This window comes from Caenorhabditis remanei, chromosome I, assembly GCF_010183535.1.
Source record: "Caenorhabditis remanei strain PX506 chromosome I, whole genome shotgun sequence".
NCBI lineage: Eukaryota > Metazoa > Nematoda > Chromadorea > Rhabditida > Rhabditidae > Caenorhabditis > Caenorhabditis remanei.
In genome coordinates, this window is record NC_071328.1 from 3,598,968 (window position 1) to 3,615,926 (window position 16,959).

At 36.8% G+C, this 16,959-nt stretch overlaps 10 protein-coding genes across 10 annotated transcripts; 6 read left to right on the top strand and 4 right to left on the bottom strand.

The window, feature by feature from the left end:
* Positions 1-437: 437 nt before the first annotated feature.
* On the top strand, positions 438-2,565 carry GCK72_000482 (uncharacterized protein; the record flags this gene model as incomplete). Its single annotated transcript, XM_003099274.2, has 4 exons — positions 438-648; positions 1,489-1,576; positions 1,627-2,352; positions 2,403-2,565. The coding sequence occupies 4 exons, from the start codon at positions 438-440 to the stop codon at positions 2,563-2,565; spliced, it is 1,188 nt and encodes a 395-aa protein (XP_003099322.2).
* A 907-nt stretch (positions 2,566-3,472) lies between these two features.
* GCK72_000483 (uncharacterized protein) lies at positions 3,473-4,516 on the top strand (the record flags this gene model as incomplete). The annotated part of the gene is made up of 3 exons (XM_003099254.2): positions 3,473-3,537; positions 3,588-4,301; positions 4,357-4,516. 3 exons carry the CDS (start codon positions 3,473-3,475, stop codon positions 4,514-4,516), a joined length of 939 nt encoding a protein of 312 aa, XP_003099302.2.
* A 532-nt stretch (positions 4,517-5,048) lies between these two features.
* On the bottom strand, positions 5,049-6,592 carry GCK72_000484 (uncharacterized protein; the record flags this gene model as incomplete). Its single annotated transcript, XM_053722518.1, has 2 exons — positions 5,049-5,402; positions 6,539-6,592. The coding sequence occupies 2 exons, from the start codon at positions 6,590-6,592 to the stop codon at positions 5,049-5,051; spliced, it is 408 nt and encodes a 135-aa protein (XP_053591163.1).
* On the top strand, positions 6,249-6,760 carry GCK72_000485 (uncharacterized protein; the record flags this gene model as incomplete). Its single annotated transcript, XM_053722519.1, has 2 exons — positions 6,249-6,313; positions 6,364-6,760. The coding sequence occupies 2 exons, from the start codon at positions 6,249-6,251 to the stop codon at positions 6,758-6,760; spliced, it is 462 nt and encodes a 153-aa protein (XP_053591164.1).
* A 1,882-nt stretch (positions 6,761-8,642) lies between these two features.
* GCK72_000486 (uncharacterized protein) lies at positions 8,643-8,902 on the top strand (the record flags this gene model as incomplete). The annotated part of the gene is made up of 2 exons (XM_053722520.1): positions 8,643-8,776; positions 8,827-8,902. 2 exons carry the CDS (start codon positions 8,643-8,645, stop codon positions 8,900-8,902), a joined length of 210 nt encoding a protein of 69 aa, XP_053591165.1.
* Positions 8,903-9,340: 438 nt separating this feature from the next.
* On the bottom strand, positions 9,341-11,622 carry GCK72_000487 (uncharacterized protein; the record flags this gene model as incomplete). Its single annotated transcript, XM_053722521.1, has 9 exons — positions 9,341-9,599; positions 9,645-9,793; positions 9,975-10,094; positions 10,138-10,541; positions 10,591-10,708; positions 10,752-11,022; positions 11,069-11,213; positions 11,303-11,498; positions 11,575-11,622. The coding sequence occupies 9 exons, from the start codon at positions 11,620-11,622 to the stop codon at positions 9,341-9,343; spliced, it is 1,710 nt and encodes a 569-aa protein (XP_053591166.1).
* Positions 11,623-12,031: 409 nt separating this feature from the next.
* GCK72_000488 (uncharacterized protein) lies at positions 12,032-12,611 on the top strand (the record flags this gene model as incomplete). Its single annotated transcript, XM_053722522.1, has 4 exons — positions 12,032-12,186; positions 12,230-12,295; positions 12,347-12,442; positions 12,500-12,611. The coding sequence occupies 4 exons, from the start codon at positions 12,032-12,034 to the stop codon at positions 12,609-12,611; spliced, it is 429 nt and encodes a 142-aa protein (XP_053591167.1).
* Positions 12,612-13,599: 988 nt separating this feature from the next.
* GCK72_000489 (uncharacterized protein) lies at positions 13,600-14,650 on the top strand (the record flags this gene model as incomplete). Its single annotated transcript, XM_003099242.2, has 3 exons — positions 13,600-13,664; positions 13,715-14,437; positions 14,488-14,650. The coding sequence occupies 3 exons, from the start codon at positions 13,600-13,602 to the stop codon at positions 14,648-14,650; spliced, it is 951 nt and encodes a 316-aa protein (XP_003099290.2).
* Positions 14,651-14,939: 289 nt separating this feature from the next.
* On the bottom strand, positions 14,940-15,458 carry GCK72_000490 (uncharacterized protein; the record flags this gene model as incomplete). Its single annotated transcript, XM_053722523.1, has 2 exons — positions 14,940-15,194; positions 15,381-15,458. The coding sequence occupies 2 exons, from the start codon at positions 15,456-15,458 to the stop codon at positions 14,940-14,942; spliced, it is 333 nt and encodes a 110-aa protein (XP_053591168.1).
* Positions 15,459-15,724: 266 nt separating this feature from the next.
* Positions 15,725-16,776, bottom strand: GCK72_000491 (uncharacterized protein; the record flags this gene model as incomplete). The annotated part of the gene is made up of 3 exons (XM_053722524.1): positions 15,725-15,884; positions 15,940-16,659; positions 16,712-16,776. 3 exons carry the CDS (start codon positions 16,774-16,776, stop codon positions 15,725-15,727), a joined length of 945 nt encoding a protein of 314 aa, XP_053591169.1.
* Positions 16,777-16,959: the final 183 nt, after the last annotated feature.

Sequence of the window (16,959 nt, forward strand, 5' to 3'; positions counted from 1 at the left end):
TTGCGTGCGCGTCGCGTTTCATACTGACAAATAAACGTAAAATTTGAATTTAGCACTCAGCCAAGTCTTATTCTGGCACCGTGCGAACCGTTGCACGACAGAGACCGTACGCGTCGTACTGTGTTATCATAATTGTCATTTAACGGGCCGACTCGTTAAGAACTAATTGATAAGAGAAACGTCACTTTTATATGGGCGTGTGGTAGCACATCTTACGGTTTTAAGAAAATGAAGTGTTTTGTTTTCCGTGTTGAGTCCGACACAGGCTCATTAGATACCCCTCACAAACACGGATGAAGAGAATCAAAATAAGGGCGAACCTACGGCGAGAATGAATATGATAGCGAGTAAAACGATACTTTAGAAAACAAATTTATTACTTAAAACGATGCCCAAATACAATATCTCCCCGGTTATACAAATACTAATTAACACATATGAAGTTGCTCGATTCCTCGATCTTCTTAGTTGAGAGTGAGCACAAATTCCCTCAACTTTTCAATGGCAGTCCTCCAATTGTCGTCGCCTTTGACGACCGTCCTGTATGCATCTTTCCATTCTCCGATGAGCATCAACGGAAGGCTTCTTCGAGCATCCGCTTCTGTCCGGGTGCGCGCAGAGAATTCGTTGACAGTCCTGATGAACGAGGTGAATGATTCCTTTGTTGGGTCGAAGATTGGCCATTGTTGGGCTCTTCTTAAGTCCAACTCAATTAGCGCCACACCCAAAGTGGAGCTTCAGCTATTCTTCAACAGCACTTTCCAGGTCAATTATCATTCCGCCATTATACTATGCTTGTATAGACTTTGAGATCAAAACAAAACAAGAGATCAATCAATAAACCTGAAAACTTCTCCATTTCTCCTTATCCTCACCCCAAATCGAACTTACCAATGTGTACAAAAAATAGTTCAGAATTCAATAAAAATCAGGTAATATGGAAAGGGTAGGCTCGCTCATTGAGCCAGTGGGGAAACAACACCGATAAAATGCAGAATGAATGAGGATGAAGCATCCGAGAGCAGTCGATGAGAGATGAAAGAGTGCAGAGATGAAAAGTGAGTTTATTGGAAGAACTGATAACGATTGAGGGTGATACTACAGTTTTGCAAATTTGCTTCATTACTTAATGTGTTCTGCTTGTCCGGATGTCCCATCATAGGAAAAGAAAGAAATACGCAGTGTTTATTTCATTCGAAAGTTGAGATATAAGAAGAGGTTTCATGATTATTCAGGTATCAAAATAACGCTGTATGTCCAACACTTTTATTCTAGACAAACCAGAAACACAACTTTTTTAGATGTCCACCCTCTTTTTTTGGTTTCCTAGGTCACTAGCGTCATTGTTGTCAATTGTTTCGGTTTGGAAACTTCCCGGAGCCCTTGTTGCAAATTCGCTCCAAACAACCAATATTTGAATGTGCGCACGATCGATGACGTGGCAGACTCCTCTCTTTGTTTTCCTCCATTCGCAGTCTACCCGTCCAGTCGTCTCCTTCATCTTCTTCAAGATGACCAAAAAACTCTCCTATCCCGGTCTCAAATGCGTTCTTGAGTACTTGGAGGCAAATCGACGGTAAGTCATTTTAAAATTTATCATTTTATCTAATTGCTTCTCACTTTCAGTATTTACATCACTGCCCGTAGCCCCGCACTCCGAAGAATTGAAAAATTGATTCCTATTCATCTAGAATACCTAATGATTAGTAATAATATTGCTTTGAACTGTATAAGTATTCAGGAAGTGTATTCTGATACTAATATAGATAATCAAATCGAGTTCAGAAAGGGAGAAAAATCTTTTCTTAGGCAATATCCAATGCACCTGACATACGAGAAGGCAGCGGAGAGGATGCATGAGTACTACTTGGGAGGAAGAATGAATATTTATGCAGATCATTTTTGGTTTTCCTACATAGAAGAGGGGAATTTTTCGCAGTTTAACGTGACAACTAATGAACTGACCATTCATAATTTTCTACTTAACGATATTCTCGAATACATCAATCCTGATAGTTTCCCCCTAAAAGAGCTGTCAATCGATTGTATTGATGATTTCAACCATCCACATATTCGTTCTGCAAAGAAGCTTTGCGTTGAGATTAGTGACGATCAAAGGAATGAATATTCGACTAGAATTAATGCAATTCAAAACCAAAATACAGAATTAGAATATGATACTCTTGAATGGACGGATGTAATGGGCATCATCAGGTATTGGATGGAAAATGGGAAGGAGACAGGTACCACTCTTGTATGCAAAGGCTATGGTGATCCGAACGACGAGATTATGACTAAGCTGAGAAACGAGTTCAGGGAGATTTTGAGTGAATTAATTGGAATTAATGATCAGTAAGTGATAAGAAACAATTACTTTATTCTGATAATAATCTATTTTCTAGATTTCCTAATGTAGCACCTGGTTTCTCCATTCCACTAAACTCCTCATCTAAAATTGTTGTGTATGGATGGAGAATTTCAGAAAACATTCCATACGCGGAGATTGTCTTAAAAGTTGTGAGCAGTCAAACTGACGACAACATAATGGTTATGGAGAATCAGTAGAAAACTGTATGCATAATTTGCGTCTTGTTATCGATTTGTTATGTGTTCTCAATTTCCCCATAACGTTTAATTTTTCACGGTTTTTATGATCTCTAAATTCTAACCACAAACAACATTTGGTTTCTATTCAATTATATTTTTCTATTAATTCGAATACTTTTTTCTTCTCTTTCCATAATAACAAACATTTTCCCCAGTCTTACACTTTATTGTTAGCCTCCACCGATTTTTCACCTGACAAAAATGAATCATTTTCTCTTTACCTTTTTGTTATTTTCAATTTTTTACCCAGTAAGTGCGTAATCCCTCCCAAGTCCGTTTGAAATATGTACAAAGTATATACAGAGTCTAATGATAGTAGTCAGACTGAAAACACTGATAAGATGGGGTTTTTTTTAATGCTACTCTATGACTCATACATTATTATTCACTAATACATAGAATACAACATTATTATGTTGGCAAGAAAGTTTTTGGTCATAATTCAAATTTGTTTTATTTCGAAAGAAAACAAAATGAATATCAAACACCTTAACCATCATTGTCTTCAACACATTGCCATACGCAGTGTTTTATTTCAGTCGACAGTTGAGATATCAGAAAAGGTTTCATGATCTTTCAAGTATCAGACTAACGTTGAATATCCAACATCTTTATTTTACACAAATAAGAAAAACACAACTTTTTTAGATTTCCTCCCTATTTTTTTGGTTTCCTAGGTCACTAGCGCCACTGTTGTCAATTGTCTCGGTTTGGAAACTTCCCGGAGCCCTTGTTGCAAATGCGCTCCAAACAACCAATATTTGAATGTGCGCACGATCGATGACGTGGCAGACTGCGTCCTCCTCTCTTTGTTCTCCTCCATTCACAGTCAACCCGTCCAGTCTTCTCCTTCATCTTCTTCAAGATGACCAACAAACTCTCCTATCCCGGTCTCAAATGCGTTCTCGAGTACTTGGAGGCAAATTTACGGTAAGCCATTTTACAATTTATCGTTTTATCGTATCATCAATCCCTTTCAGTATCCACATCACCGCCCGTAGTCCCGCCCTCCGAAAAATCGAAAAATCGATTCCTATCCATCTAGAATTTCTAATGTTCAGTGATAATATTGGTTTGAACGATATGCAGATGAGAGTGTTTTACAATAACCAAATTATGTTCAGAAGGGGAGAAAACGAGTACCGTAGGCCATATCCAATGGACTTGGAAATCGAAAAGGCAGTGGATATGTTGGAAGATTATTATTTGGGAGGAAGAATGAATATTTATGCGAATCATTTTTGGGTTTTCAACAGAGAAGTGGATAGTTTTCCAAAGTTCAACGCGACAACTAATAAAATGACAGTTTATGAATTTCTACTGGGCGATATTCTCCAATATATCAATCCTAATAGTTTCCCTCTGAAACAGCTGTCTATCGATTGTATTGATGATTTGAACCATCCACATATTTGTTCTGCAAAAAAGCTTTGCATTGAATTAAGTGAAGAACAAAACTTTGAAGATCCAACTAAAATCAACTCAATTCAAAACAAAGATGTAGAATTAATCTATGACTTCCTTGAACGGACCAATGTAGAGGGCATTATCAGGCATTGGATGGAAAATGGGAAGGAAACAGGCACCACTTTTGCATTCCGTGGCCGTGACGGTGATCCGACCAACGAGATTGTGACTGACCTGAGAAATGAGTTCAGCGAAATTTCGAGTGAATTAACCGGAGTTAATGATCAGTAAGTGATAATAAACATTTAAATATTTAATTGTGAGAATAATCTTTTTTCCTAGATACCCTAATGGAACACCAGGTTTCTCCATTCCACTAACATCCTCATCGAAGATTCTTGTATATGGACGAAGAAATTCAGAAAGATTTTCAAACGAGGAGCTTGTCTTGAATGTTGTGAGCAGTCAAGCTGACGACAGCACAATGGAGATGGAACACTAATAGAGGACTGTATTCAGAATCCGCGTCTTGTTATTAATTTGTTATGTGTTTTCAATCAAATTTTGGCTCAAAGTTACCCAATAATTGTTCACGGTTTTTATGATCTCTAACTTCGAACCACAAACAAAATTTGGTTTCTATTCAATTATATTTTCCTATTAATTCGAATACTTTTTTCTTCTCTTTCCATAATAACAAACATTTTCCCCAGTCTTAAGCTTTATTGTTACCCACCACCAATTTTCACTTGACGAAAATGAATTCCTTTTACTTTTCTGTTATTTTCATATATTTTTTATCCAGTGAGTGCGTAATCCTTCCCAAGTCCGTTAGAAATATGTACAAAATATAATATATACAGAGTCTAATAATAGTAGTCAGACTGAAAACACTGATAAGGCGGGGTAATTTTATGCTACTCTATGACTCATATATTATTATTTACTAATGGAATACAACACTATTAAGTTGGCAAGAACGTTTTTGGGCATAATTCAAATTTGTTTTATTTCGAAAGAAAACAAAATGAATATCAAACATGGTGGTTGTTGTATCGGCGAGGGGAGTAGTGTCTTCGATTGCTGTGATCCTGGAGTCCATCACGATTTCTATTCCAATGACGGAATGTTTCCTTCAATTGTTGGACTGCGGCGACAATGTTACCCTGTTCGGCTGACTCGAGGGTCATGATGTTTTCCAGATTCCTGGCGGCTCGAACTGCTTCTTCAATGTTTTCCGGAGTCTGACGGCGAATCTCTTTCCGGATTTCTGGTTTCAGTCCACGCAGGAACAAGCTCAGACGAATCGCGTTCCTTGCGTCTTCGTTCCCCGAGTAGGAAGAGCTGCTCAATTCCTCGATCTTCTTCGCATACGAATCAATCGCTTTCTGCAAAATGAAAAACACGAATTTCTTCAAAACTGCATCGTGTCCTTACCCAATGTGAAAATTCATCATTTTATCACGTTCGCTTTCCAGGTCAATCAACATTCCGCCATTATATTATGCTTGTATAAACTTTGAGATCAAAACAAAATAAGAGATCAATCAATAAACCTGAAAACTGCTCAATTTCTCCTCATCCTCACCCCAAATCGAACTTACCAATGTGTACAATAAATAGTTCAGAATTCAATAAAAATCAGGTAATTTATACATGGAGGGGTAGGCTCGCTCATTGAGCCAGTGGGGAAACAACACCGATAAAATGCAGAATGAATGGAGGGATCATTTGAGGGCAGTCGATGAGAGATGAGAGAGTGCAGATATGAAAAGTGAGTTTATTGGAAGAACTGATAACGATTGAGGGGTGATAATGCAGTTTTCCACAAGTCGCTTCATTACTTTATGTGTTTTGTTGGTCCAGATGTCCCACCATAAGAAAAGAAAGAAATACGCAGTGTTTTATTTCATTCGAAAGTTGAGATATCAAAAAACGTTTCATGATCTTTCAATTATCAGAATACCGTTGAATATCCAACATCTTTATTTTACACAAATAAGAAAAACACAACTTTTTTTAGATGTCCTCCCTATTTTTTTGGTTTCCTAGGTCACTAGCGCCACTGTTGTCAATTGTCTTGGTTTGGAAACTTCCCGGAGCCCTTATTGCAAATGCGCTCCAAACGACCTATATTTGAATGTGCGCACGATCGATGACGTGGCAGACTCATCTCTTTGTTCTCCTCCATTCACAGTCAACCCGTTCAGTCGTCTCTCTTCATCTTCTTCAAGATGACCAAAAAACTCTCCTATCCCGGTCTCAAATGCGTTCTCGAGTACTTGGAGGCAAATCGACGGTAAGCCATTTTACAATTTATCATTTTATCTTATTGCTTCTCACTTTCAGTATCTACATCACCGCCCGTAGCCCCGCCCTCCAAAGAGTCGAAAAATCAATACCTCTCCATTTAGAATTTCTAAAGATTTGGAATAAAATTGATTTGAACTTTATGGAAATGGGAGTGTATTCTGATACTAATATAGATAATCAAATCAAGTTCACAATGAGAGGAAAAAAGTACCTTAGGCCATATCCAATGCACCTGACATACGAGGAGGCAGCCGAGGAGATGCATGAGTACTACTTCGGAGGAAGACTGAATATTTACACAGATTATTTTTGGTTTTTCAAAAGAGAAGTGGAAAATTATCCAAAGTTCATAGTGAAAACTAATGAATTGACAGTTTATGATTTCCGACTTGACGATATAAGACAGGCTAAATTTCAAAATTTCAAAATTTGAAATAAAATTAACGCGTTTAATGGTGAAAACGTGATTCTCTCACAGAAAACTTCAAATCACGTGTTTTCTAAATTATTATAAGATAATTCCCTTAATTTTTGAATTGCTGTTTCATTTATTAAAATAGTGAGAGAAATGGTTTTTTGCTCGATTAGATTAAATTCATTTCGTTTTAGTTTCGATTGAAATTATAATTACGTGACCTTCAACATTTCATTTATTCAAAAAACATCCACAGAATAGTCTCCAGAGGAGAAAATGTGAACAGAAATGAGAAAATAAACAAAATCACAGAAAAGACTCAAGAGTCGATTCTGTGAAAAACAACAAAAAAGAGAAGACGTTTTGAAAAACGTGAACCAGAAAGAAGTTTTCACAGATTTTCCTCATGAGGTAAATCTGTGAAATTACAAAATCTATTGAAAAGGAGAAATATAACGTGAACTTTAGTATCCGATATTGATAACATCCACGTAGAGCTCATCGGAATTTTCGTATCGGAGTCAAAAATAGATAGGTCTGAATCCTTGATTAATCTCAGACAACTGCATTCGAGTTGAATAATCTGGAAATTGATAATTGAGATCACCCCCTCTTCTGTCGATTTCTTAAATGACTCACCTCTCGGAAATTGGGATTTTCAGCTTTCTCCCAAATAAAAACATAAAGAATCCACTCTTAACTATAGTTCAAGATGAAGTGACTTCTAAAATCATCTGAAATTTATGCTCCTCACCTTCTTCTTATCATCTGTCAGACAGAACGATTAAAAAAACACACTCACACCACCAGAAAAAGTTGGAATGAATTCTTAACAACGGACAAAAAGTCACGTAAATTCGAAAAAGCCCAAAATAATATTTTTTCAATTCATTTCAACGTTTTCTGGTAGTGTGAGTTTGTGTTTTTAATGTTTGTGTCTGACAGACAATAAGAAGAAGGCGAGGAGCATCAATTTCAGATGATTTCAGGAGTCACTTTATCTTGAACTATAGTTAAGAGTGGATTCTTTATGTTTTTATTTGGGAGAAAGCTGAAAATTCCAAGTTTCAAGAGGTGAGTCATTCAAGAAATCGACAGAAGAGGGGGTGATCACAATTATCAATTTCCAGATTATTCAACTCGAATGCAGTTGTCTGAGATTAATCAAGGATTCAGACCTATCTATTTTTGACTCCGATACGAAAATTCCGATGAGCTCTACGTGGATGTTATCAATATCGGATACTAAAGTTCACGCTATATTTCTCCTTTTCAATAGATTTTGTAATTTCACAGATTTACCTCATGAGGAAAATCTGTGAAAACTTCTTTCTGGTTCACGTTTTTCAAAACGTCTTCTCTTTTTTGTTGTTTTTCACAGAATCGACTCTTGAGTCTTTTCTGTGATTTTCTGTTTTTTCTTTTATCCTAATAAATAAGGTCACGTAAATATAACTTCAATTTGAAAACAAAACAAGACACAAATGGAATAAATAACAATAAAAATAATTTGGATTTTTTCTGGGACTTCTCGGTTAATTTCACATTTAAAATTTCATGTTTTCTGACAGTAAAGAATCTGTGAAAGCTCATTTCTCAAGCGAAAACCAACTTATCACGTTGAAAAAATATAATTTTCAAATTTGGCCTGTCTATACTCCATATTATCCTCCAACACATCAATCCTAATAGTTTCCCCCTAGAAGAGCTGACAGTCGATTGTATTGATGATTTCAACCATCCACATATTCGTTCTCCAAAGAAGCTTTGCGTTGAGATAAGCGACGAGCACCACAAGAATGAATATTCAGATCAAATCAATGCAATTCAAAACAAAAATGTAGAATTAGAATATGATATTCTTGAATGGACGGATGTAATGGGCTTGATCAGGTATTGGATGGAAAATGAAAAGGAAACGGGCACCACTCTTGTATGCAAAGGCTATCCCGGTGATCCGAACGACGAGATTGTAACTAAACTGAGAAACGAGTTCAGGGAGATTTTGAGTGAATTAATTGGAGTTAATGATCAGTAAGTGATAAGAAACAATTATGTTATTCTGATAATAATCTATTTTCTAGATTTCCTAATGGAACACCTGGCTTCTCTATTCCACTTAACTCCTCATCAAAAATTCTTGTATATGGACGGAGATAATCAGAAAACATTTCATACGAGGAGATTGTCTTGAAAGTTGTGAGCAGTCAAACTGACGACAACATAATGGTTATGGAGAATCAGTAGAAAACTGTATGCATAATTTGCGTCTTGTTATCGATTTGTTATGTGTTCTCAATTTCCTACAACATTTTGGCTCGAAGTTACCAAATACTTTTTTAAGGTTTTTATGATCTCTAACTTCTAACCAAAAACAACATTTGATTTCTATTCAATTATATTTTCCTATTAATTTGAATACTTTTTTCCAGACTTGCAACGGGCCGGGCCGGGCCGGAATAAAAATTTCTAGGGCCCGGCCCGGAACATATATTTGAAAATAAAATAAAAAATTTTATTGATAGGAACAAATAAAGCGAATAAAAAACACAAAACAACTAACAAAAAACACAAAAGACACAAAAATCTAAAAACTATTTATATCCACTCAGGAAATTTAGTAGCGATTTGCGATCCGAGAACTACAAGTTCTGCTTTCTTGCTGCCTAACCGAGATCGGCGCTTATCCAAGAGATAGGAAGCCGTGTTAAAAGCCGTTTCGCACACGGCTTCCGATGGTACGATTGAAAAGACTCGTGTTGCGACTTCAAATAGGAGTGGAAATTCGTTTCTTTTCTTACGCCAATACTCTTCGACGGTCTCCGTTGAGCCATAATTCACAAATTCTGATAGATATCTGTAATACGTAGTATCGGGACACTAGACACTTCATCATACTCACTGAGTGAATTCATCGAATTCGGTTTGTTCCTCCGGCGAATCACTAACAAGCTTGTAGAGTGAATCAATACCATCCCGTTTTGCAGTCGGCTCCAAGACACGAACAGGAGTTGCTTCTTTTGGTATCATGTTGACGATCGCTCTTTTCGCCTGAAACGTGAATTATGTTCACAATTTTTGGCGAAAAAACTTACTCTTCTGACTTCTGAATCCAAAAAAGCATTCATTTTTTTGGTTTTCGGAGAAAGCATCACTGATGCAAAGTGTAGGTCGTCAAATTCTGCATAGTAGTGGTCAAGTGCAGCGCGGAAGAGGATAAAGTGACAATTACATTATTGTCAATATCACTATCTTTCAAATCGTTGAAATCGAAATTTCGAAATTTTTCCCATCGAGCACGTAGCCTTTTATAAGTCGGAAGAACAAGATGCATTGTGACTGATTTTTGACTCTGTAAAACCAAACATATATGAACATAAAACTAAAAACCTTACTTGAAAAACGTTAGTATACAACTCGATTTCTTCAAAAAATTTCACGACAGTTTTAGCAAATTTGAAATTATCCAAATTCAGAGCAGAGAACGCTTGTTTGCCAATAGACGATAGGGCAGAAAAGTTCGCCTGAATCTCCTCCGACAGTTCAACGACGTCAGTTAAACATTTAATTCCGATGATCCAACGGGTCTCAACGCATAACACTGGCAGTATTGATAGTCTACTACATAAATTCACATTCGTACGGATAGCGTTTGAGACTTTTTGAGCGTTTTTCATGAGATCTGAAACTGCGGCAAGTGTGGATAATTCTTCTGTGGTCATTCGATTCTTGTGAATATCCAATGGCACAACTGCTCGATGAGCCACAAGATTCAAAGAGTGTGAAACACATCGAATATCTGAAAAAAGAAACAAATTTCTGAAACTTTCTTCGAATTCTTGACTTACATCCTTTGAAATAATTCGATAAACCAGAAAGGGCACCGTCTGCAGTCACAGAAGATGATAATACAAGTTCTTCAGGAATATCAAACTCTTCGAATCTTTTCACGATGAGATTTTTTGTCTAAAACCTCTTTATTACAATTTATTTGTACAAATGTTCTCACCTCTAAAGTGCTCTTCCCGTCAAGTGCTGGAGTGAATCCAAGTGGGACAACCATGAGCTTAAATTCTTCATCAGTATACGATCCCATTACACTCAGGTAATTATTGATTAACTTTCCATGGTCCAGAATAAGATTCAACCGATTTCCAGCAAACGGTCTGACGGTATTGAATGCTTTCAACACTAAATCTTTTGCTAATTCTTCAGTATATTTTTGAATTGTAGTTCGGGTAGGTAGTTGCTTGAGACAATCGAGCCCATATCCAGAACTACTGAAATTTATTTTTTTAAAGAAGAAGATAGTTCGATCTTCCTTACACTGCATTTAGCACGTCTAACGTGTAGTTGTTCACAGATTGAGATGTGCAAAAGTTGAATGCCTTTCCACTTCTCAGACAAAACTTTGCACTGGCATCAGTCAGTTTAGAAATCAGAGCGGCTGACAACTTTTTTTCGTTGTATTCTGAAAACAATTTCAGTGAAAAATATAAGAGCTCTTCTTTGAAACACACCAGTCATTTTTTTTCTGCCTCTTCTCTTCCATAATTTCACCATCTTCTCCGGTCGTTGCCACTAGTTTTCTCTTTTTGCATCTTTCTTTGACGTGTCTGTTTACGTGGCTCCCATCTTGAACAGTTAAGAGTTGCATGCATTCGACGCATACAGCTTTCCCCGTTTGCCTGTATTCTTCTGATTCGTCTTTTCTGTACATGACGATCTTCAAAGAATCATGCTTATATGATTCACCCTGAAAACTTACAAATACAGATTTCAAACACAGGGTTTCAAACTTACTATGAAAATTCTTTTATCCCATTTTTCACCAGATTCTGAAGATTACGAGGGCAATGCGGTGAATTTTCGTCACCCATGTTTTCGTTTCAGTCTGAAAAAACTTGTTTCTGTTTTAAATCGTAGATTTTGCAAGAAAAGTTTGTAAAAAACGGGCAAAAAGTTCCAAAAAAAATTATTTTTTTCACAACGACTACTCAGCAAATTGGGCGGAGGTAACGGCGTAGGAAGAGGGGTTTTGGGGTTACGAGGGAGGAACGCCGTAACTCCAAAATGAAAAACGTGGCGAGACCACTGAGAGGAGTGTTTGGGAATAACAGCGGAGGAAAGAGAAACGGCAAGCGTAATTCCGGAGTGTTGTTGCTACTTTTGCGAAAAAGAACGCTTTCTTTCGAAAGTCCTAAAAATTAAATTTTATTAAAATATTGTAAGAATAAATTATATTTTATTTGTATTAATAAATTTTTTAATTATTATTTATCTCGTGTCATGGATTGCACAGCTCCGACTAACTATCTTGTTTCTTTCTGGCTGAAATCGTTAACAGGTGTTCAGATATGGAGAAATTTGAGCAGAGTGATGCAACTGATGTCTTCTTCTATGCACACAATTTTCGTAAAGCGCTTCGAGCTCGTCTTTTTCAGGTTTTAATAGTTTTTGAGCTTTGCATAATCTAAGTATTTTCAGATCCCGTCCAGGACACACTCTTCAAAACTCGGCTAAAATTATCAGTGATAAACTGCATAGATTAGTGTAAGCTATCAGAAATAGAATGAAATAATCAACAATTATTAATATTTTCAGCTATGATTTGAGATCCGCCACACTCCGTGTCCCCCAGCGCACAGTTAACAGCCGAATCAACACTTTTTTACGTTTAAAACCACCAACTCGACAAAGGTACTATTTCCTTATTTGCAATATTCAAAACAATCCCACTAATGTTGATAATTTTAGGAAAATTATTCAAACTGAAGAGCAAATAGGATATCAAAGGAATTCGGAATCCCCCGAAGCACAAATCTACGACAACGAAAACTATAGTGTGAGCGATGGCTGTCCAGAGTAATGTTTCTTCACTTGTGACTATTTGTTATCCGTTTGTTGTTATTTTTTCATGTTTCTTATATTAATTACATTCAATAAATCTATTTTAACACTAAATCAATGAGCGTTTTTATAAAAACGAGAAGAACGACATGCGGTATGCAAGCGCGCCCCACCGGCAATCCGAGATTACGCCGTAGGAGTTCTGCGCTTACGCCGCTGCATGTGTGAGATCGCGCTTCACCACCGCCGATATCTCACCCTTCCTACGCCGTTACCTCAAAAGAATTTGCTGAGTAAACAAGGCGCGCGTGTAATAACGGAGTATCGTAGTTTCGGTTTTCCGCGCCAAATTCAAATAACGTAACCGTGAAAATAATTTTTTTGCATGTTTCGAATGTTTTTGAGGAATATACTTGAGGAAAAATATGGAAAATGTTCAAAAAATAAATTTTTGGACAAAAAATTGTAGTAAAAAAGGTCAAAAATTCAAATCCGGTCCGATCGGGCCGGGCCGGCGGGCCGGCCCGGAATGTTGCAAGTCTGCTTTTTTCTTCTCTTTCCATAATAACAAACATTTTCCCCAGTATCACACATACTTGCAAAATGACGGTCCATATAATATAAAACACCTTAACCATCATTGTCTTCAACACATTGCCATACGCAGTGTCTTATTTCAGTCGAAAGTTGAGATATCAAAAAACGTTTCATGATCTTTCAATTATCAGAATACCGTTGAATATCCAACATCTTTATTTTACACAAACAAGAAAAACACAACTTTTTTAGCTGCCTGCCCTATTTTTTTGGTTTCCTAGGTCACTAGCGCCACTGTTGTCAATTGTCTCGGTTTGGAAACTTCCCGGAGCCCTTGTTGCAAATGCGTTGCAAACAACCTATATTGGAATGTGCGCACGATCGATGACGTGGCAGACGACGTCCTCCTCTCTTTGTTCTCCTCCATTCACTGTCTACCCGCCCAGTCGTCTCTCTTCATCTTCTTCAAGATGACCAAAAAACTCTCCTATCCCGGTCTCAAATGCGTTCTCGAGTACTTGGAGGCAAATCGACGGTAAGCCATTTTACAATTTATCATTTTATCTTATCATCATTCCCTTTCAGTATCTACATCACCGCCCGTAGCCCCGCCCTCCAAAGAGTCGAAAAATCAATACCTATTCATCTAAAATACCTAATGATTAGTAATAATATTGATTTGAACTATATCGAAATGGGAGTGTATTCTGATACTGCATTATATAAAATCGAGTTCAAAGTGAGAGAAAAATCTTTCCTTAGGCCATATCCAATGCACCTGACATGCGAGGAGGCAGCGGAGGAGATGCATGAGTACTACTTCGGAGGAAGACTGAATATTTACACAGATTATTTTTGGTTTTTCAAAAGAGAAGTGGAAAATTTTCCAAAGTTTAACGTGACAACTAATGAAATGACAGTTTATAATTTTCTACTTAACGATATTCTCCAATACATCAATCCTAATAGTTTCCCCCTAAAAGAGCTGACAATCGATTGTATTGATGATTTCAACCATCCACATATTCGTTCTGCAAAGAAGCTTTGCGTTGAGATAAGTGACGACCAAAGAAATGAATCATCAACTAGAATCCATGCAATTCAAAACAAAAATGTAGAATTAGAATATGAAGTTCTTGAATGGACGGATGTAATGGGCATCATCAGGTATTGGATGGAAAATGGAAAGGAAACGGGCACCACTATTGTACGCAAAGACTATCGCGGTGATTCGAACGACAGGATTGTGGCTAAACTGAGAAACGAGTTCAGGGAGATTTTGAGTGAATTAACCGGAGTTAATGATCAGTAAGTGATAAGAAACAATTATGTTATTCTGATAATATTTTATTTTCTAGATTCCCTAATGGAACACCAGGTTTTTCCATTCCACTAACAACATCATCGAAAATTCTTGTATATGGACGGAGAAATCCAGAAAGAAATAATATCGAAGAGATTGTCTTGAAAGTTGTGAGCAGTCAAGCGGACGGCAACACTATGGAGATAAAGAACCAATAAAGAACTGTTTGAATAATTCGTGTCTTTTTCTGAATTCGTCTTGTTTTTTCAATATCACGTGTATCAAAGTTACCAATAAAGTACTCGCACAAGGAGTTCTGCATCTTCGTCATCCTGGGTTCTCCTACAGTAACTTTAACAATATATATATATACATATATATATATATATCATTCGAAAGGTGATATCATTCTTCCACTGGTATTTTATCAGTTACAACTTGTATTAGTTACATCTCGTAATAAGAAAAAAGACTTTATAATTCAACGATAAAGAAGATGTTTATGTTTCACTTGAATCTACAGTACTCTTTCTCGTAACGTTTACAATAAAATGTTTTCAAGTTAACCAAATAGGGATGCACTTCAATATAAGAGGAGTTCATACCAGCTGCATTTATAATTCCTGCACATTCAAATGAAGCATTTGGAGTGGTCAACCAACTACAAACACCTCTGAGCAGGTCTTGAAGCTCATTCCATTCGGATGGAATTTCCAACTCATCAGAGCAAAACTTGCAGATTTGTTGGTATTGGGAGAGCGTCTGGAAAAGGAAATATGTGGTTTTCAATTGGGCTCTAACGGACTTGATGATGCACTTACTGGATAAAAAGTAATTGAAAATAACAGAAAGGTAAAGAGAAAATGATTCATTTTCGTCAGAATCGGTTAAGGGTAACAATAACATGTATAAAACGAAGACTGCGAAAAATGTTTGTTATTAACTAACTGATCCCACTACGATAGCTCTTTTTTTGTCTTTTTCTTGGCATTTAACATCCCGTTTAACTCCTCCCCTGATGCTCATATTTTCTGTATATTCTTCTCTTTTCTTACTTTCACGATACTCGAGATCGTATTCAATAAATAAATAAATAAATTAATTAAAGAAAGAGAAGAAAAGAAGTATTTGAATGAACAGAAAAATGTGATTGAATGGAAACCAAATGTTGTTTGCGGTCGGAAGTTAGATGTCACGAATATTGTAATTTAAAAAAACATTGAGTCAAAATTAGTCGTGAAATTGAAAACACAAGATGAATTAAGAAAAAACGATGATTCTGAGTACAGTTTTTATTGGTGCTCCATCTCCATCGTGCTGTCTTCAGCTTGACTGCTCACAACTTTCAAGACAATCTCCTCATAAAATATTTCTGAATATTTCCGTCCATATACAAGAATCTTCGATGTGGATGTTAGTGGAATGGAGAAACCTGGTGTTCCATTAGGGTATCTAGGAAAAAATATTATTTTCACAATTAAATAGGTAATTGTTTCTTATCACTTACTGATCATTAACTCCGGTTAATTCACTCAAAATTTCGCTGAACTCGTTTCTAAGTTTAGTCGCAATCCAGTCGTTTGAATTACCGTGATGATATCCTTTGCATACAATAGTGGTGCCCGTTTCCTTTTCATTTTCCATCCAATACCTGATCAAGCCCATTACATCCGTCCATTCAAGAGTATCATATTCTAATTCTGCATTTTTGTTTTGAATTGCATTGATTCTAGTTGAATATTCATTCCTTTGCTCGTCACTTAATTCAATGCAAAGCTTTTTTGCAGAACAAACATGTGGATGGTTCAATTCATCATAACATTCGACTGTCAGCTCTTCTAGGGGGAAACTATTTGGATTGATGTATTGGACGATATCGTCCAATAGACAATCATAAACTGTCATTTCATTAGTTGTCACATTAAACTTTGGAAAACTTTCTACTTCTCTGTTGGAAACCCCAAAATGATTTGCATAAATATTCATTCTTCCTCCCAAGTAGTACTCTCGCACTTTCTCCTTTGCCTTTTCGAATTCCAGGTTCATTGGATAACACCATTTGTAGCATTTTATTCCTCTTTTGAACTCTATTTCATTACAGTGAGACGGGCTCATCTGGATATAGTTCAACCAAATGTTACCTTCTTCAATCTCCACAATTTTTAAATGGATAGGTATCGATTTTTCAATTCTTCGGAGGTCGGGGCTACGGGCGGTGATGTGGATACTGAAAGGGAGAAACAATAAGAAAATAAATGATAAAATAAAAAATGGCTTACCGTCGATTTGCCTCCAAGTACTCGAGAACGCATTTGAGACCGGGATAGGAGAGTTTGTTGGTCATCTTGAAGACGACAAAGAAGTAGACTGAACGGGTAGACTGTGAATGGAGGAGAACAAAGAGAGGAGGACGTCGTCTGCCACGTCATCGTGCGCACATTCAAATATTGGTTGTTTGGAGCGCATTTGCAACAAGGGCTCCGGGACGTTTCGAAACCGAGTCATTTGGCAACAGTGACGCAAGGAA